General features: G+C 37.0%; 1 protein-coding gene across 3 annotated transcripts in view; it reads left to right on the top strand.

Moving 5' to 3' along the window:
- Tle4 (TLE family member 4, transcriptional corepressor) overlaps positions 1–22,082 on the top strand; it is a 150,010-nt gene that overhangs the window by 48,542 nt on the left and 79,386 nt on the right. For 2 of the 3 annotated variants that reach the window (XM_021204238.1, XM_021204230.1), the window contains exon 6: positions 3,993–4,067. The exons of the other annotated variant lie outside the window; for it this stretch is intronic. In XM_021204238.1, the coding sequence (XP_021059897.1) occupies positions 3,993–4,067 (75 nt within the window). The remainder of the gene's footprint in view (positions 1–3,992; positions 4,068–22,082) is intronic. 3 annotated transcript variants of the gene reach the window in all.

Below are 22,082 nucleotides of genomic sequence, written 5' to 3'. Positions count from 1 at the left end.
TCTCTTTCTCTTTCTCTTTCTCTTTCTCTTTCTCTTTCTCTTTCTCTTTCTCTTTCTCTTTCTCTTTCTCTTTCTCTTTCTCTCTCTCTCTCTCTCTCTCTCTCTCTCTCTCTTTCTCTTTCTCTTTCTCTTTCTCTTTCTCTTTCTCTTTCTCTTTCTCTTTCTCTTTCTCTCTCATTCTTCATCCTAAGAAGTCCTTCTAGTTTCAGCTGTCAGGTCAGCTTCCTTAGGGACTCATCCTCTAATACTTAGATTAGATTAAGATATTTCCTTGATAAATGATTGAATAACATCCTCTAATTTTCTCTCGGAAATTCTTCCCCAGCAGTAATTATAGAGCTTTTTGAGTATTAATTCTCTATCATTCTTCATAGAGTTTTTAAATTTTAGATTTATTTCTCCACCTATGAGAGTTTTGCCTCAGTGTGTGCGTGTATGTGTGCGTGTGTGTGTGTGTGTGTGTGTGTTTGTGTTTGTGTTTGTGTGTGTTGTACACGCATTGGCATAGAGGCCAGAAAAGGGTATTGGATCCACTAGAACTGATGTTAGAGATGATTGTGAGCTACTGTGTAGATGCTGAGAACCAAACCCAGCTCCTCTTCAAGAGCAAAAAGTGCTCCTTAACCTTGAGCTTTTTCTTCAACCCCTCTTTGTAGAATTTAAACTGTGAGACCAGGGTGTCTGGTCTGTTGACATAATCCTACCCATCTCAACCTCTGTGCCTGCTGCATATTAGGAACTTTATACATATTTGAATGAATGAATGAATGAATGAATGAAAAACAAAGGCTTTCCTGATTTCATTCTAAAACCTCTTTTGATAATGTCTTACATTTCCTGGTTCTCTGTCTGTGGGCTGTATATGAATAGGGAATGGGAGTGGTAAGTCTGTTTTTTGTATCTCTGTAGCTAGCAATATGGTGTTCATTATAAGAATCCTGATCATCTTTGCATTTCTGCCAGTATTTTTCCTTCCAATATGGGGAGTAATTCTTAAAATTTTCAAGTTGTAACAATTTTTGTTACTACTTTTCTTATTAACACCACATCTCTAGTCTGCCTCAAAATACTGATAAGACAGATGTTGGCCTTGTTATCCTTTCTGAAAAGTATTCCTTCTGAAAACCCTACTGTTCATATAACTAGTTCATAAAGGTCTGTTTATCAGTAAGTTGTATTGTACCTACATGGGCTTATATCCTTCCAATTTCATGGAAGAAACATCTGATGCTTTTCCAATGAAAATAATTTAGTGTACAGGTTTTTGACCCTCCTCCCAGCAATACCTGTATTCTTTAAATCACAGTATTCTTATATACACCATAAGTTCATTTTATTTTACATGTAACTCAGTGGTTTTCAGTAACTCTGCAGTCATAAAATTATTTCTGCAATACAGTTTGTTTTTAAATATTAAAGTGTAATTTTCAATATCTTAAGGAATAAATAATTGGACATATTTTGTTTCCCTTAAATTCCAGTCATCCCCTTTGCTTGTTAATATTTCCTCAGTGACATTTTGTTTGGTAGTGCTGCTGCAACATAGAGGGGACTGTTCCCTTCTTCCGACTGGCTGGGGCTAACGTGGCTGTGTCACCACTTGAGGTATGGTAACAGAATAAGCCAGAAGTGGGGCTGGAGTCAAATGAGAGCAGAGCATGAGGAGATGGCAGGCAGAGTGGAAAAGCCATCAGCATTCTAAAAATGTGTGAAACACTTTATGAATTTTCTGAGTCAGGTACCTTGTTTGCTAAAAATCTGAGCATGAAAAATCATACATATATCCTTGTTGGGCCAGCTTTGGGGAATAGTGTGGGTTTCTGCCTCAGGAGTTACCTCCTTCCATTTGTGATCTTTTTGCCTCCTCTTTCTGCCTGAGTTTTAATGTCCATACTACCTAGTGGATGTGTCCAGTCTGTGTGGGGATATACGCTTACCGTGTACTGGAGTGAGTAATGGTAGAGTATTATTGGTGCTTTCAGAGCTAACAGGAGAGGTGACATTGTTTGACTTAGCAAGCTTATATCATAAAGGTGCTTAAACAGTGAATGTTTCATGGACTGAACAGAAATAAGGAAGTTGAATTCCAATCTGCAGGTTAAGTCCAGAAACTGTATTAGCCCTTAGCCATTGCTGTCCAAGCAGACAGCTGAGTCATGACTTCCATTTTTATGTTAGCTCCCTAACAAGTTACTGTCAGATCTGATGGCAGATAGCAAATTGAGTTTTCTCAAAAATGTACTTGATTTTAATGCCACAGAACCTTGCTACCTGAGGTGTCTTTACCTGTCTTAGCAGTTGGGATACAACTTATGAAGCAATAGTTGCACAGTCCTGGTACTAGAAAGGCATTATGTAGATATGTTTGGTATCTTCTCTGTCCCAGGTAATTGTTTTTTGGATATTTAATTATTAAATAAAGGGTTATTTCAGTAGATAGAGATGGCACTGGGGGGAGCTTGTTGTGCACACAGTGGTAAGTGAATGAATGTATGAGGAGAGCGAATGCTGTGTGTTGTGGATGAGTGTAGATGTTATCTTTTGTTTGACTTTCCATTTCAAAATTTTTATTTCAGAAAGGGAGAACATGAATTATTTCATTTTAGTAAATATGAAAAAGTAAGTAGACAGCTATTTATAAAGACCAAGCTTACTTTTTATTTTAGGCTATGGTTTGAAACTGAAACTCCTACAACTAAAACCAGTTCACAAGTATATCATTTAATGGTTAATTTCTAGTGAAAACTTAAAAGCTATTAATGTGTTTAATATTTTTGTATTAAGCAAAGGATGAAAAGATCTTAATATGCAACTAATTTAAGGCAGTTTCCTTTCCCACAGAACCTCCCTCTCATGCCTATATTCAGGTCAGAAGTAGAAGTTAAGTTATAGTATTATATATGTTTGAGAGTTTTGAAGTGGAAGCTTGACAGTAAGGGAAAACTCCGTGTTTGATGATGAGTCTCTTGCATGTTGTAAGCAGTTTTATAGTTGAACCATGTGAAGAACATATGCTAAATTTTTCCAGAGATCAACTAGCACATGCCTCTTCTGACCACACAGAGATGCCTGTAACATAGCTTTTTGCCCTTTATTTTATTTGCTAAAGCTACGTGAAAGATTTCCAAGACCAAATGTGAGTTCTGTAGACCAGACTCTTCAGGTGTGCTTGGAGTCATTGTTACACTAAGGGTCTTACACAACCATTTGTGTATGTTTAGGTTTGTGAATGTCCCATGTAAACACTTCTGTGTTAGGTTTTTTTATTTTTACCACTATTACAAAACTCATTAATATCAGTTATTGCTTGTTATCTTTGGAAATGAATCAAGAGTGGAGAGATTTTTTTTCCAGTAGTAATGACTCTAGTGTTTCAAAAAAAAAAAAAATTTAAAGTTCTAGGTTTTAGTTTTTCTATTGTATTTTTAAAAAGGACATGAGTACTTCCATTTCATTTGCATGTTTGTTGAAGCACACAACCCTTTATGACAGAAATACAAACATCCTTTTACACTTCCAGGAGAGATAGAACATGGAATTAAAAATAACCTTTTGATGTTCATGCTAATAAACACCTGAGAAGAATTTAAAAATTAGTACCTATAGAGAATACTTAAAGATTCGTTTCTCCCCTGTAGGCGGCATAGAGAAAGGGAGTAGCAGAAAGAAACAGGTGGGATGAGTTGGGCTTTGTCTTCAGTACTGGCGGATGTTAGAGTGTTCCCTTGGCCTGAGAATGGAGTCTGTGCAGACAGTGCAGATGTAGGAGGCATCTTCCAGGAGCACAGAGAAGTGTACATCTGACAACTTGTTATTCCTGATGACCCTGGACATCTTGGGTAGTCATCTACCACCTGGGGGTTTTATTTGGAAACCTAGAGACCGCCCCCAAATGCTATTTTGCATGTAAAGTTAGAGGACATATTAGGAAAAGTTGTTCTGACTGAGTAGAAAACAAATAATTGTATTCTGTTTCTGATCTTCATTTATAGCACCAGCAACAAGTGGTGCAGGCTGTGGAACGGGCCAAGCAGGTGACCATGGCAGAACTGAACGCCATCATTGGGGTACGTGGCCTTTCCATTTTAGCTCTGATCTTAGTGTGTGTCCTTAGCTTTCTTGCTTTTCTCTTTTTAAATTTTGTTCCCACAAAGGGGCAAAATGTAGTAGATGACCACAGTGACTTAAGCTCTTCCTTCCATCAGTCTCGCGAGGCATTTGCCAGCTTCTCAGAAGCTCTGGACCAGTTTACTAATTAAGTTCGCTCCTGAAAACTCCCCTGAGGAGACTGGATAGCTCTTTCTCATGTTTCTTTACTGTGCCATTAGTTTCTGTTGCTAAACTAGACAGGGGAAAAATGAAAAAGATACAGGATTGCTCTGATGTTACAAATGACCTGATTTTTTAATCTTTCCACAAATGATTTAGATTGCCTTAATAGCACTTTTAGTAAAATACTCAGTTTTGTATCTCCTCTCCTACTCTTTCTCCTTTGTGATGAGTGGCTATGTCCACTTTTAGGAGAAATAGTAGATAAACTAAAAAAAAAAAAGAAGAAGAAGAAAGAAAATCTCTGGCACATTTGGAAAACACCCTAGCTGGCAGTAATGGCAGTGATCTTTCCTAGAACCTGCTGGACCCATAGGTTTAGGCATTCACTCTAGCTCCAAATGTAACATCTAATAAACTTAGAAACAATAACAAAGAGGAGAACTCTTGTTTGTGAACAGTCCAGTGCTAACTGAGCAGTTTATGCAGAAGTGCGAGCCACACTTTGGCACATTCTAAAGAAGACTCCCTTTCCTTCTTCCTGCTCTCTCCCAAATGCTTTCTATGTGTATAAATTATACACAAAAGTCTTTTCTCTTTTTTCCCTCATAGTATTAAACACACTTTGAAATGGTAATTATTCCATTTACTTTCATTAAAATTCAAATTGCTAAGTGAAGATAAAAATAAGAGTCGCCTGATAATCAATCTGAAGTGAAGATGCTGCTTCAGTTATGCCAACTGTCCTTTAACAAGGAGATCAGAACTCAAGGATCATGGCACTGGCGCAGATAGCAGTAGTCTGATGGTAGCTTGTTACTTAATGGGCTATTTGAAGATCTGTTTTCTGTCTCTCTGACCACAAGAAAAAAAAATGATGGAAATTAGCACACATCATAAACAAAAAAGAGTTAGAAAAGTGCCCCTTGGAAAGGAAAGGCTAAATCAAAAGGGCCTATGGTCTCAGGAACCTTTGTAACATATCGTTATGCTAGGTGGGGAGCCAAGGGCAGTGGAGAGAAAACATTTTATGATGTTCTTCTTTCTTAAAACTCTAGAAAATGGCAGTATATCTATTTTTTAATTAAGAGAGTTCAATTTTAAGTTAGTCTAAGTGTATTTAGTGATTCTGCTTGCATTAACTGTGTGTGTGTGTGTGTGTGTGTGTGTGTGTGTGTATGAATGTGTGGTCATGCCAGAATAGAATGTTAGAATGTATGTGTGTGGTTTTTTTACATTATCTCTCACATGTCAAACATGATAGAAACTACCTACAGTTGCTGCTTCATGGAGTATAATGTATACGGTGGCATTGTACAGTGTGCTGCCTGAGAACCTTGCAGGGTCATTTCATGAGTAGCTAAAAGACAGACAGCGATTCCTACCTGCATCTGATTAGCACCTGTTTCTAGGAAAACAGTGCATTTTTGTTAAAAGTTGTACAATTGAAATATGAGCTAAATCATACCTATATTGTTTTAGATGTTGCTTAAAAATGAGAACAGGTGAAAATTACATGTTTCCTTATCTTTATCATTTCATATATATTTTAAGGCTGTTTTATGCTGCTTCATTTTGAATGGGACAATACTTTCCTCTTAGAGAAACCACTTATAAGTTGTAGCTGTTACTAATAGACATATTGTCTGTATAGATTTAATTTTTAAAATTAAGCCAATTTAATTTTGTAATCTAAAAGCTTACTTGAAGAACCTAATTCAGAGAGCTGCATGCTGTTGGTGTCGATGGATTTTGTGGAGTTTCAAACTATTTGTATTGGGACAAAAAATGGAGTTAAAATCACATAATCTGACTGTTCTGAAAAACAGATCTTACAAAGTGAGTGGAGCCATTCTGGGCATCCAAAAAATGAGAAGAAAGGAACCTGGTTACACACTTATGTGATCAATTCTGGTGCTGACATTTTCCTTCCTTCCTTCCTTCCTTCCTTCCTTCCTTCCTTCCTTCCTTCCTTCCTTCCTTCCTCACTCCCTCCCCTCCCTCCCCTCCTTCCCCTTCCTCTCCCTTCCTCCTTCCTTCCTTCCTTCCTTCCTTCCTTCCTTCCTTCCTTCCTTCCTTCCTTCCTTTTTTCCTTTTTTTTTAAAGGATGGTGATAGTCTTCTATAAGTAGGTTTCAGAGAGTTTATGTGGGATTGTGGAATTTTAAATGCACCTATGTTTTCAGTCCTCTTGAGTATCATACTAAGTAGTGCTAGGATTACATTTTTTTAAACCATTTATTTATTTGTGTTGGGATGGTAGGATAATTGGGCCATTTTCATTGGAGAGGCTAGAAGGCAACTTGTGAGATTCAGTTCTCTCCTGCTACCATGTGGAATCTAGGGATTAACCTCAGTTTTGAAGCCTTGGTAACAAAAGCCTTTACTGGCTGAGCTGTCTCACCTTTCCAGGAAATGGTAGTACTTTGACTTGTTACCAAAATGATGACTAGTCAGGTTTAGAGTTTTTTACTTAGATGTTAGAATGGAATTGGCAGTGGATTTCTGCACAGAAGAAATGACAGCATTTCATCTAGGAGGCACAAGACCCCATCTATGCCACTGCAGACCTTCATTTATTTATGCCTGCATATGCACCTGCTTTATATGTATGCACACCATCCAGACAGGAGGGAATGTTCCCAGATTTAATGAAATCTGATGAAGCACCTTTTAACTCTGCAATATTATTCTACCTTCATTGGTAAATGAGCCAAACCAGTGATCCATGCAGTTTAAATGCAAAATGCTGAAGTGAGCCTGAAACCTGGAGAGGTGACTGTTCTCCTGACAATAAGCTAGTATGTTTAATGGAATGAAACACTTATAATGATTTCTTTCACAGGTCATGTTCAGTTTAAAAGTGTTGATAGATTGAAATAAGTTAAATATCATTTTATCTTTTAATTATAAGAAAGAAAACCAGAAAATTTCCCCTTTTGTTTTTGTTTACAGTTACTGTCTTGTATTTTGATTTCATATTTATGCTTTCCTTGAGCTACCCTGAATGGGCTGGGGGAAATGTTATGTATGTACTTTAGTCCTGCCATGTGTCCTACTAGCCACTGTGTTTTTAAATTAGAATCTCTGTGAGATTGCGCTGTTGGAACAACACACAAATTGCAGTTTTAAATCAGTAATATGATCTAATTAGAAATGATGTTTTCATTTCCTGTATTATTAAATTGAGTCATCTGACTATCTTAAAATGCTTTTTAAATCCATTACACTATATATAATCAGTGCATGCTGTGTGAATGTGGCTATGCTTAATAAAGGAGGCTAACATAGACGCATAAGAATTCCAACAAACTTCTATGAAGAAAAAGTTTCTTAATGTGAGCACTGGAAAAAAAAAAGAGATTCGGCTAATGATATAGAAAATGTATTTTAAAAAAATTCCTTATCCTCATTTCTATGCTAACTTTTTAAAGGGAAAATGATATAAATGTAAGCATTAAAATACCCCATCCCAATAACCTTTATGAACAGGTATGCCGTGGTGTTGCAGGAAAATGCAGTTTAGCACTAGAAACGCTGAACCTCAATTTTTAGCAGTGACATTTTAATGATAGGAAGTCTGCAAAATTATTTGCCATCAATTGTGAAGGCAATAACAAGCCTTGGTGGTTTTTCACACTTTCTGTGTTAAGTGCTTTCAGAATGACAGCGTAAACTGTGTTAGAGAACTCCAAGGAAGGAAAACTGATTAAAATGTTCATGCTTGAATGGTGCTGATGGAATAGTTCATTTGGACTTTCTCTACCTCCTGCAGCTCAAGCTGAAATATTAAAATTCAGTGGATTTAAATCTCTCTCCTCTCAGCTCAGGAAAAAAACATTACATTTTAATAGGTTTTAAACCCATAATTCATTGGTTTGGAGCAGCACTATTAAATCTATTTAAATATTACTTGTATTACTAAAGAAATGATTTAAATGCCTTTGCCTTTTACTATCCTATGTGTTTGAATTATTTTTTTAAAGAGGCAATATTTACTGTTTCTATTTTCTGTCTTAACACTTCCCTGTCCTTGTCGTATGATTCACCCTTACTGAGATATAAATTGTGTGGGCTTATTTTTTTGCTGACCCTCATTTTGTGTGTGTGTATGTGCACGAATATGCATTTGTTTATTTCAGATTGACATTCTAGGGCTGAGTCCCATACAATTAAGAAAATATGTCCCTTTGCCGTTATAAATTCCAAAACTACCATTTTATGTTTCGAATGCATTGGGATGAAGCATTGTTATAATTTCTCAGAGGTCTTTAAAAATAATGTCTTTAGATAAAAACCTTAAGGGCATAAGTGTATAGGATATGTGAAGTAAGTGTGTGCATCTGGCTCAGCATTAAGAGCAGTAACTATTGTAGAGGACCTAAGTTTGGCTTCTTACCGTCATCCACATTAGGCAGCTAACAACCACTTATTACTACAGCTCTGGGTAGTCTCATGCCTTTGGCCTTCAAGGGCACCTACACTCACATGTACCCCTTCACATATACATAATTAAAAATGAAAATAAGTCGTAAAAACAACTTTGTGTATGGTATCCTGTAGGCATAGTGTTATTATGCACTACGTAAAGTTTACCCTTGTATTATTCAAATACTGGTTTCTCTTTCCCATTATCTGGTTTCAATCATTGTAATACTTATGTTAAAACTCTCCTGCCTCAAGTTTCTGTAAACAGTCTTTGCCCATTTATTCTTTGCCTTGTCAATAAAAGCTGGAAAAGCCAATAGTTAGGCATTAAAAAGAATAGGGAGGGACTTCCACCAGCCAAGGGATGGGGAGAGAGGGAGGGAAGAAGAATGGATTCACCATGTGGAAGGGGTGTGGAGAGACATCATGAGAGAACGAACACACCTGAAGCCCAAAGAGCCAGACCAATACAAAAATTCAAGTACCTTGGGGACTTTGGCTGAGAGGTAGCCAGATTAGATTAGAGGAGCACAGTAGAATTACAACACCTAGTTGTTATGCTTTTAAATTGTAGATACATCTTAGTCTTTCTGTGTTGTTACTGGGGGGCTAACTAGGGTAAAGAAAAACAGCTGCTCTATTAATTTACTGCATATATTTATAATAATATTGTTACAGAATTTCTTCCCTGTTATAAGAATTGTATAATGTATATACCTATGAATATATAACCTCTAGTAAGATAAACCTGAAGGAAAATGAAAAGCACACTTTACTTTTTTAACAAAAGCCAAAACAGTAAATATCTAAGAGCACTTTTTCTATTTCTTTATGTTCAATAACAAGCCACCAAAGGCCTTGATTTGTCTTGGCTGTCCTATACTGAGCATGGCTATCTTCCCACAGTACTGAAGTTGTCTTTCCTAGGCTCATCTCACTCCATGAACACATTTCTCTATATGTTGCTGCTTAAACATGTGCCACAGTTTGAGGGTACCAGATGTGGATGGCTTGCTTTCCTCTGATGCTTTGTAAAAATTGATCCTTCAAAGAGTCCCAGCAGGATGGCACTGAGTTGCCCATCATAGCCATGAACTTAAGAATACCTCCTTCGTTTCCTAGTCCCCTTTCCTTCAACACCAACATCAACACCATTGTTTAAAGAGTACAGCAATGTGTGTTAGCGTTTCCTTTACTAGAATTTGTATCATCCTCTGGATTTAGCTTTATAGTTATCAGTTTGTGAATGGGCTTTATCATGTAGGGAGGTTATTGGGTCACATGTAAGAATTGTGGCTTTTTTCTGGTGTCAGGTCTACATGTAAACAGTCTTTAACAGCTCAGCATTTATAGCTTAAGTTACTTTTAAAATATAAGCAAACCTATGGCCAGTCATTTTGTTTTTCTCTTTATTCTTTACTATTGTTACTTTCTATTGCATATGATATGAAACTGTAAAATGAGCTATTAAGTAGATATGTGTTTTCTCAGAGATTGCTATTTCAGCTTGATCATTGCCTTCACTGAGAAGTACTCCTCCTGGGCCTTAAAGGCTTTGGAGACCAAGACCAAGACTTTTTTTTTTAATTGTATAAAATAAATTTTTTCTCATTATCTTTTTTTATTAGATATTTTCTTTATTTACATTTCAAATGTTATTCCCTTTCCTAGTTTCCCCTCTGAAAATCCCCTATCCCCTCCCCACTCCCCCTTCTCACCAACCCACCCACTACGGCTTCCTGGCCCTGGCAGTCCCCTGTACTGTGGCATAGAACCTTAACAGGACCAAGGGTCTCTCCTCCCATTGATGACCAACTAGGCCACATGCAGCTAGAGCCATGAGTTCCACCATGTTTTCCTTGATTGGTGGTTTAGTCCCAGGGAGCTCTGGGAGTACTGGTTAGTTTATATTGTTGTTCCTCCTATGGGGCTGCAAACCCCTTCAGCTCCTTGGGTACTTTCTCTAGCTCCTTCATTGGGGACCCTGTGTTCCATCCAATGGATGGCTGTGAGCATCCACTTCTATATTTGTCAGGCACTGGCAGAGCCTCTCAGGAGATAGCTGTATCCTGTCAGCAAGCTCTTGTTGGCATCCACAATAGTATCTGGTTTTGGTGGTTGTTTATGGGATGGGTCCCTATGTGGGGCAGTCTCTGGGTGGAGACCAAGACTTCTTAAACTATATTTTCAACCCCTTTCAATGAAGGTATGTTTATGTAGTTCTGGATATAGATACACAAATGAAGCATTTACTGATAATAAATCATAAAGAAATTCACCATAAAGTAGTTCTTTGTTGTGTGTATGTAATGTATGTATATAGTTTTACTAATTAGTAAGATTAAAGAAAATTTGCATATTAATGAGACACATGCTTATTTTTACATAAAGAATATTGGCTGAGTATTTGATAATATAAGGTGTAGGGCAGTTCAGAGTTTTTCAGAGTTGATCAGTATTCTGATTTTATAATACTCAGTGATTTCAACCCCACTTCACATAAACAGAACAAAGTGATCAGCGTAGGGGAACTTCCAGAAACTATTGGAATCTGTCCTAATTCTAAGCAGAGTTCACTTGGTGATTATCTGTGAACTTGAGTCGGCAACTCCAACAGCAAATGCTAAAATTAAACGTTCTAACGTAGTACAATTCAGAGATATTCATGATAAGGAATAATATGAAAATACTTAAAATCTTTATTTTCTGTAATTAATTAGACCGTTATGTTTTTATAAGAGTAAAAAAATTTGTATGTATAGTAAAACTGCAATTTGTAGCATACAGCAATCTCAATTATGAGCTGAAGTGTTTTAGGTGGTCTTTACTGGTGTTGTATGACTCGATGTGTTTAAAATCAAGGCTGAGGTGCATTTCCATGCCACAATACAGGAGAGCATTGCCAGAAACACCTCAGGTCCATAATACATTTTAAATTTTGGTCATTGCTTTTCGAAACATTTTATTGTGGCCTTTTGTTTGTCTGTTTTCACCACAGTTTAAGGGTGTGGTTGTGGGTTGTGCTGGGGGAAGGGGCACTGTGTAGGTGTCCCTGGGCCTTAGGCACTTATAGGGCTCAGCTTATATGTGAGCTGTGATGATGCTTACAACTACAGCAGTTTTGCATCAAGTAGTTCAAGTAGTTTATGTTGATTCTCTGCTCCCTTTTCCCCCTTGGAAAAAGGAACTACAGTATTGAGTGATGTAGTCATAATTCAATCTTTGTGCTGCAGTTTGCTGAGACTCTTAAGAGGCGTTGATTTCTCTTCTCTTGTAACAAAGACTCTCATATATTTAAATAATTTTCAGCTCAATTTTCACATCAGAGCTCACAAACTTTCTATGTTAGGGGTATGATTTCTGATTTTTTTGCTTGTGGTGTGTATTCAATTAATTTTTATTGGAAAGCTTCTCAATTAGAAAACCAGTCAATTTATCTTCTCTCCAAACTGTTGGTAACCTGAAATACTACTTATTTTTTCTGTTTGAGGATCTTTCCTTCTTTCACTCTTTCTTTCTTTCCTTCCTTCCCTCCCTCCCTTCCTTCTTTTTATTAATAATTACATGTATAGAGCTCACTTTGAAATGAGCACAGTATCACCAGAGTTATAGAAGTTGTCTAGGGTTGGGTAACCAAGGAAGCTTAAGGCCAGGTGGGCCCTGGGATTCCACTGGGAGCAAAGCTACTAGACTTGCTAACCTGTGCATAGACTGGGTTCACTGTTACACAGAGAAAGCAGGTTTGTTCAAATTAGCTTGTAGGTTGGCAGTTCGGAATTCTTAATCTCTTTATTATATATACATAGTATATGTAATCTGCATTTTGTAAGTATATGTGGATATGTGTGTGTGTGTGTGTGTGTGTGTGTTTGTATATGTATATTTTGATCTTCCACTCTTCTCTGATAACTTCTTATGTTATTTTTCGATGCAGCATCACCAGCTGCCATTCAGAGATCTTATTGCTTGTGGGCTCAGCCTGGTTTTTGCATTCCTCAAAAAATTGAGAGGGTAGAACAATCATGGGCTCTAAGGGAGAGACTTAACTCACCTGGAACAAGTGTTACTGATTGTGCATGACTCTCGGGACTTTGGGGAAGCTGTAAGGACTTTTAATCTGAACACTCAGAATTCCTAAGAAACCAATTTTAGGTTTCTTCTACCAAAAAGTGCATTTGTGTCATCAATGCTGTCTTAAAGATTTTTGTGAAAAGATTAGACTCTCCTGTGAATAATGAAGAGTAAGTTAGTTGCCACATATTTCTGTTCGTCAGTTCAGCGTTGTTCTGGTGCCTTCATAATACCCTGTTCAGTATTTTCATTTGAGGTAAAGCCTCAAATTACACCTATCTTACTTAGGATTTGGGAGTTGTAAGTTTTTTGGTATTACATTTTATTGCACAAATATACTTTAATACATCTTAATTTATTTTTTAATTTTTTGGTTTTCCAAGACTGGGTTTCTCTGTGTAACCCTGGCTATCCTGGAACTCACTCTGTAGACCAGGCTGTCCTCAAACTCAGAAATTCACCTGCCTCTGTCTCCCAAGTGCTTGTGCCACCACTGCCCAGCAATTTTTTTTTTTTAAACCACCCACTGTTCTGCCCTATTTTCTTTCTTTCAGATAAGTATTTTTTAATTTTTCAGGCTTATTTTATTTTATGTATATGAACATTTTGACTGCATGTTTCTGTTGCACCATGTCAATGCCTGGTGCCCACTGAAGTTAGAAGAGAACATGAGATCCTCTTGAGTTGGAGTTATGGATAATAGTGGGCCATCATGTAGGTGCTGGGAATTGAACATGGATCCTCTGCAGGAGTAATGATTGGTCTTACCAACGATTCATTTCTCCAGCCCTGCATATTTTAGTTTCAAAAAATTTTTTGGAAGGCTCTTAAAACAAGATAAAGATGAGGCTGTAAACATTAATGAGAATTAAAAATACTCATGTATTCTTTTTATATTTGTAGATAAAGTTTTTAGATGTCTGGAATTAAGAATTCAAAAATGTACGTTCATTTCTGACTTTGTTCTTTTAAGATTTAGTGTGGTGTGTGGATTTTGATAGCTGAATATAGTTGTAGAGCTGCTACCACAGTCAGCAGGGAATAAGCTCTCCCCCTTTCCTTCCCCCTTTTTCTTTTTGTAGACAGTTTCTTTTCCTTTTGCATCCCTTCTGGAATAAAGTTGTTTTTCTCAAAGTGAAGTTGTTGGCGAATGTACTATAAGTGAACTTGTTATTACATAGTCTTTTAAATGCCACTTCCTTGAACATAAGGCTTTGGAGTCTTGGCCATGGACTTGCCTTTGTCCATAGCAAGGGTCCCATGTATTGCTGAGTGATTCTCCATTGTGATTGTAGTCCAGTCTGCCTATTCAGTCAGTTTTTAGAGGACAAAGGAATTGTCTTCAATTTTGAGTGATTGAGAATAGTACTATAAGAAATAGTCACATCCACATTTTTGGAAGTGAATGTCTCATTTCTTCTGGGTGATTACCTAAAAGTGAAAGTGATATGCTGAGTGTGTTTCAATCTGTAAGTGCTATACTGGTTTCCACAGTGATCCTGCTGTTCTGCAGTCTTGCTGATAGGTCTAGAGAGCCTTTGCTCTTTATCCTCACCAACACTTGAGATCACAGCTTTTTAGTTGGTAGTACTCACTATGCATTTCTGTTTTGTTTTTTCATAATGTTAATGATTGTCTTAGTTAGGGTTTCCTTTCATTGCTGTGAAAAGACACCCTGACTAAGGCAACGCTATACAGGGCAACATTTAATTATGGCTGACTTATGGTTCAGGGGTTAGATCCATTATCATCAAGGCAGGAGCATGGCAGCACCTAGGAAGACTTGGGATTGGAGAAACTGAGAGTTCTATGTCTTGATCCCATTTCTTTTTGTTATGGTGGTGGGTTTTATTTTGTTTGCCGAATATACAAACCTTTTGTTAAAAGTGCTGTCCAATATAATTCCTATCTTTACTGCTCCAGTCCTTCACAGCTGATGGGATTTTTGGGTTTTGGGTGGTGGTGGTTGTTATTGTTATTCCTTTATTTTAATTTGCGGACCAAGGCTTCAGTGATCTTTGTTTAAAATGTAAATCAGATCTCATTGCTCCTTTTTAAAAAATATTTTCTGGTCATTGACCTTTTTGCTTAGGAAAATTTCTAAGGGAAATCTGAGTATCTCACAGGGCCTTCAGACTTTAACACCCCCCCACACACACACCACCACCACCACACACACACACACACACACACACACACACACACACACACAATTTAACAGTTGATAAGCAGCTCCCAGCATGTTCCTGGTGAGGTTGTGTAGCAGGTCTTCTGCCCTCCTCAGTGCCCTCTTCATGTCCTAAGCTTTCTTAGTGCTTTTCTTCAAATGTTGATTCAGATGGTCTTGCTTCAGGAAAGGCCTTCCTGGCTGGCAGCCCTTCTTATGGGTGTGTCTTCCCCTTTGGTCTCTGTGCCATTAGCCTCTTGTATTTTCTTCATAGCACTTAGTATTGATCTGTGTGTCACTCTTGTCTTGTTCACTTGTATAGCCATGGTGCCAAAGCATTGGGTATCTCATTTTTTCAATAAATGTTTGTAAAACAAATATTAAGCACTATTTTTCAAAAGTAATATGGCTTATAATATTTAGTAAATCTATAGATGTTCTATATTTTGAACTGTTACTTGACTTTTCTTTTCTCTATAGCACTGAACCCAGGTAGAGGAAATGTAGACTAGTAGGAAATATACAAACTGCAGTGTCAGATCTTACTAATGTCATTTAAGGTTTCTTTTCTATAAAATTCAAGGCTGGAGTTGATAGCCACCAATTTCTCTAATTTAACCTTATAATCCTACTTTAATGATTATGGAATTGTTATTTTAAAATGTAGGCTCCTTTTTACTTTAGTTATCTCTCTAGATTTATTACATTTCTCCGCTTTTATTCTTTACCTCAGAAATTTTCTGGAATTTGTTTTTTGTTTCAAGCACTGTGCTAATAAGCATTTACATATGTTTTGTTTACTTTTTACATGAAACTCTATGGAGACATAGTCACATAACTTTATAATAATGAAACACAACTTGGAATCTAGAAGTAACTTCTGTAAGCAGTTGTTTATACAAGGAGGAAGGGGCAGAAATGGGTTCTCTACTTCTACTGTTTGTCAGAGTGCCATCATCCTTTATTTGTTCTTGACTGCTCTCCCTTTTACAGTAAGCATATTGTCTTTAGCTTCAAAGATATCATAAAGGTGTCTCAGGGCTCAGTGTTGGGAGGGATGTGGGATGAATGTGACTGGTACACATACTGATTAGTTAGCACAAATTATCTGATATATGTCACCTTTATAGATTGGTTGCATTATCTTGATCCATGCCATGCTTCTTCTTGTCTGCCGATGTTACTCTTACATATAAGAATCAAAAGCTGAAATATATATAAATACCACCAGTAAGATAAAGGTTTCTTATATTTAGATACAAAGGGTCTCATAATGCAAATGATGTTTGATCCTATGCGGACTATGTAAAAAAATAACAACAAAACAAATATGAAATAGTAAAACATTATATGATATATGTACACAGAATGTTTATGTCTCTATAAATTTAAGAGGCATTGTTGGCATGATCTTTTTGTGCACTAGGTAAAGATTGTCTTAGTATTATTGTCGCAAAAAGCTGAGTGCAGAATCCACTTTGGTATTGTTATTCACATGACTGCATCATATCTTGTAAACTCACCATCCAACAACTTCTAATTGATGTAATATAAAGCTGACTGGCCAAGAGTCAGGACAGGAAGGGCGGAACTTCTAAGGAGAGATAGAACTCTGGGAAAGAGTCTGAGGGGAGGAATTTGTCTGTTGATCAGAGAGATTCACCAATCAGCCAGAAACTGAGTGTGGGAACAGAAGAGGAGGTAACTAACAAGCCACGTGGGGTGACAGACAGAGCTAGATGGTTGGGTTTACTTAGATGAGTTAGTTGAAGGTCTGTTAAGACAGGAACAAACTTTCATAATTAATAAAATGTCCCCATGTTGTTATTTGGGAGTTGGCCAGCCAAGAAAATCACATTATAGAACAGTGCAGTTTATTAAAAATTTGCTAATTGGGAGTTTATAGTGAAGTTTTTCCAGATACTGTCTAGGGAGTTAGAGACAGTAGGGCTTATTAAGGATTGTTGGTTGCTAGCTAATTGTAAGCCATAGCTGAGGAAGCAGGTGACTGAGGGAGAGGAGGACAAGGCCAAGGCCAGTCAGGGAGAAATTGAGTTAGAAGTCACAGGAGTTGCCTTACGGTTTGAATAGTTCTTTCCTTGAAATTATGCCATTGTCTCATAGTAAGCTTTGTTCCTTTTTTGTGGTTCCATTTTCTTGCCTTGTGTTCATATATTGCTTATGAGTAGCAAATACTTTGTGAGATGAGAGTAATATTCAAACTTAAAAAGTGTTCTTGACCTAATAGGAGTAAGAGCTACCTTCCTGCCCTCTTAAGAAAAACTCAAGATGATCACTCTTGAAACTTTTTAAAGTTTTGTTATGTTTTTTACTTTATTTTGTTAGTGGAGCCATAAAATAGGAGAGGTGAACATCACCCAGATTTGCCTTATGAACAGTAAGGCAGTGCCACTTTGGTGCCAAAGCAAAAGGGTAGTCATTATTATTAATAGTAGTATTATTAGTATTTTCCCTAGTGTGTTTCTGAGTTAACTCAAAGCAATTTGTAGATAGTGCTCTGTACAAATTTTCATACCTAGGAGAAACCATTGAGGGAAAACAAAGCAAACACCCTTCCAGTCAGTCTAGGTTGCTTGTTGTTACTTGAATTGAAAATTGGGACGTTGTTTTTGTGTTTTATAACAACTTGCTAGAATAATCAAGAGTACATACATGGTAGTTCTTCATTATACATGGGTTCCACCTTCTGTAATGAAGGCCAGCATTCTTGATGCCTTGTCCTCCTTACAGATAAGAGGGCACAAGACCTATTCAAATTATTGAGATGTAATGATGTTTTCTCTCCTTTGGAGAAAATGTCTTGCTGTCTTCTTATTATATGGGAAATAAAGTTATTTAGACCACGTTTATTGGGTATTCTATAACTTGAAGAGTTTTAATGCCACGTGTCTATGTATAAAATAGTGTAAACAGCCTGAATACTGAGTTACTGGTAATCACTTCGGTAAACACTCACCTATTACCAACAAAGCAGCATTACTTAGAGATACAGACAGCAGACTAAACTAAAAGATATCTTGATGTTTTCATGTAAAAATTCATATATGTGTTGAAAATATACTGCATACATGTAGGATATTAGTGTTTACTTTGGCTGGTAGGATTCATTTTTGACTTTTTTTTTAATTTATTCTTTATCTCTTCATTTCTTATTGCAAAAACAGGGCAAAATTCTATTCATTTTTTCTCCTGCTCTACATAATTGATTTGATCTGCCTACTTATGTAAGGTTCAGTTTTATAAGGTATGCTGAGTTCCCTAGGTTCTTCTTAAATCCAGGTCACATAACCATGACTTTGGAATTGTCTTCATAAAAAGGTCTCAGTTCCTCTTTTTCTCCATTTTGGTTTGAGCACCTGATTTTTTTCTGTTTTCTTGTTGTTCATTCTTGCTATTTTCAGTGTAGTCTCTGCATAGTATTCTAAACTTCAAATAATTAAATACCTTTTTGTTTTATCTTAAAATAGTCTTTTTAGACCATGTTTAGGCAAGGTTTATTTTTCAGCCAAAATTCTAGTTGCTTTTTAACTGGTATCAGGATCATGAGCATCTGTTCGTTATATGTTACAAACTCCAATTCTCAGATTCTAGCTTTTCTTCTCATTTTCTGTAAGGTGTCAATAATAATAAGTACTATGACTCCTTTTTGTCATACTTGGAGCTTCTTGTGGCCTATTTAAGAATTTTAACTCCAAAATTTAAAGTACTCAGACATAAGGGCTGTAGAGATGGGTTAATGGTTAAAGGAGACTTGTTGCTCGTGCAGAGGACCTGAAGTTGGTTCTCAGTGCCTGCATCATGGCGCAAAAGTTTCTGTAACTCTACTCCAGGGGAACCTCTACCCTCTTCTGATCTCTATCTACTCATGGTATACGTATATATGCATGCAGCCTCTCACACACAAAATAAAAAGAAACCTTTAAAGTACTCAGACAAAGATAGACTTTTGTGTCAAAAGAATAAGCAGATAAAAGAACTTACTGTATGTCAACAGCTTGTTAGCAAGCTGTTCTTAGGGAAAAAATGGAAATTTGATTTCTATATCTTCTGATCTGTAATAGTCAATTCTAGAGGTTAAAAATTGAAAAATTTCAAAAAAATTATATTTTGTTTAACTTTTTATATGGGTCAAAGAAAGTTCAAACTATGAGAAAATGATTAATAGTTTTTATTACTCAGTCAAAACAAACACAACTGTTTCTTCAAAAGATACCTTACAAAATGAGATGACAAAATGAGATGACAGGTCAGCTAGCAGGAAAAGGCATTTATAGATACAACCAGCAGAAGCGTATGATCCCGGTCATACTAGGTACCAATCCTTTAGTAGCCAAGTATGTTAGCACACACCTTTATTCCTAGTGTTTGGGAGACAGAGGCAGGCTGATCTCTGTAAGTCCAAGGCCAGCGTGATCTACATATACATAGTGAGTTCTAGAAAACCCAATGTTACATACTGGAGAGACCCCTGTCTCAAAGCAAAACGAAAACAAAACCAAAAGACAAGCAACAACAAAAAACAAAACCAAAAGAACACCAGAACCAGAGCTGGTGTGTTGTCTCAAATAAAGATGCTCGCTGACTAGCCCAATGACCCGGGTTCAATTGCCACAGCTGACAGGGTAGGTGAGAACTAACTCTGACTCCAGCAGTATGGCAGGTGTATGCACGCATACACACACACACACACACAGACACACACACACACACACACACAGCATAGTTACTGTAGTTCCCATTATCAGTCTTTCTGTTAGGGTTTTATTAAATAAAAGTACAGAATAGAAAATATAGTGTACACATAGTATTTGTTTAATATGTATGTATATGTGCTAAATTAAAAATGCTTACTCTTTCTGATATGAGTAGATCTGAGTAAAGTTTTATTTATATTCTTTTATATATGTATAAATATATGTACATATATGCATAATACACAAAGATGAAGCAAACATAACCATCAAATTGTTGAAAATCAACATAACTAGAGATAGCATCTAGGGTTCCTTCTACCTCTCAAATTCAGGGGACATGAAATATTTAAGTGTTTTTTAAATGTAACCATTTTAAGATTGTTCAAGTAACTACAGAAAGCTTTCTCATCACAGTCCTTTCAGTTGATGACTTCAGTAACTAAAACTCACAAAATAGAAAAGTCAGTTTGAGGTGTTAAATTTTTTTTTTTTGAATACTTTAGACCTTCATTAGTTGCTTAGAATTAGATTCCCTAGTAAAGCCTAAAACAATTAAGGGGGAGAAAAAAGTGGCTGCTTACTTTCCAGTGGGAAGGTTAATAAAATCCCCCTAAGTGTTTGGGAAAGGACACAGGTACCATGGGAGATGGATGAGAAATATGAAATTTTCAAGCAGAAACAAAGAGAGGTGCTAAAAAGGAAGAGTCTCCTGGCCACAGGTAGAATTAAGAAACCTTACAGAAGCAAGCTGCTCCTGTACCTGAGGTGATACCATCTTCCATTTTGATATACACGTGTGGATGTCCAACCTTAACACCTTTGCTACCTATATATAGCTAGAATGAAATGTTGTCCTAGAACCCCACTGTTCATTGTAGTAAGCGTTGGTGAAGTACAGAAGTCTCCTCTCCTTTTTTTTTTCAAGTATTGAACATCTCAAAAGTGAGAGTATTTCACCATTAATACTTAAATATGTGTCTTCAGTGGACAAGAGTGTTGGGACAGTGCAGTTAACATATCCTTTGGCCCGTGTGAGAGTGTATTGTCCACTTGCCCATACAATGTCCTTTAGCATTTCTTTTACTCTTTTTCTCTTTCTAGTGTTTTTCTCCAATTCAGGGTTCATATATACCAACTGTTCTTTCCATCTCCAGTCTTTGAAAGAGACCCCAAACCACTTTGCTGTATATTTTGTTTACATTTCAAAGACTTTAGTCTTGTCTTGTGTAATCTTCTATATTCTGGATTTGTTTGTTTCTAATTTTTTCAAGGTTCAAATCAGGTTAAGGGTTTTGTTTTGTTTTAAGTAGGAATACTACCAAAGTGACATATATTTCTATTTATCACATTACAGAGAAGCTAACTAATCTATGGAGTGATTCCTGACACTGAATAACCTGTTTAACAACTCTGTACCCCCTAATTTTATTACATAATTTTCATTTTAAGTTAATATCTTATGAAAAAGAGCTTTCCTCCTTTGGTGGCCTTATGATAGCAATAGAAAAGAATTGATATACCTTCCGAGTGTGTGTGTGTGTGTGTGTGTGTGTGTGTGTGTGTGTGTGTGTGTGTGTGTTTGAGAGTGAATAGATACCTTTTTTAAGTAATAGTAACAAGTAAAATATTCACAGCTACTTTGGGAGGGAGATGTTGTGACTGTTCCACATTTGCATAAGAAATAAGCTTGGGAACATCAGGGGACTGTTTATTGTACACTTCCTTGTAATAATAATAATGCTGTTTCTTCTGCTGCTGCTGCTGCTGCTGCTTCTTCTTCTTCTTCTTCTTCTTCTTCTTCTTCTTCTTCTTCTTCTTCTTCTTCTTCTTCTTCTTCTTCTTCTTCTTCAATTTTTTATTACGTATTTACTTCCCCTATACCCTCCTCGCCCCCCAGCACCCCCATCGCCGCTCGCCTACCCAACCACTCCCCCTTCTTGGCCATGGTGTTCCCCTGTACTGGGGCATATAAAGTTTGCAAGGCCTCTCTTCCCAATGATGGCTGATTAGACCATCTTCTGCTACATATGAAGCTAGAGACACGAGCTCTGGGGGAACTGGTTGGTTCATATTGTTATTCCACCTATAGGGTTGCAGACCCCTTCAGCTCTTTGGGTACTTTCTCTAGCTCCTCCATTGGGGGGCCCTGTGTTCCATCCAATAGCTGACTGTGAGCATCCATTTATGTGTTTCCCAGGACTGGCATAGACTCACAAGAGACAGCTTTATCAGGGTTCTTTCAGCAAAATCTTGCTGGTGTATGCAATAGTGTCTGCGTTTGGTGGCTGATTATGGGATGGACCCGTGGGTGGGGCAGTTTTTGGATAGTCCATCCTTTTGTCTCAGTTCCAAACGTTGTCCCTGTAACCCCTTCCATGGGAATTTTGTTCCCAATTCTAAGAAGGGGCGAAGTGTCCACATTTTGGTCTTCCT

This window comes from Mus pahari, chromosome 1, assembly GCF_900095145.1.
Source record: "Mus pahari chromosome 1, PAHARI_EIJ_v1.1, whole genome shotgun sequence".
Classification (NCBI taxonomy): Eukaryota; Metazoa; Chordata; class Mammalia; order Rodentia; family Muridae; genus Mus; species Mus pahari.
The sequence above is the reverse complement of the archived record's forward strand: the minus strand, read 5'-3'. Positions and strand labels throughout refer to the sequence as shown.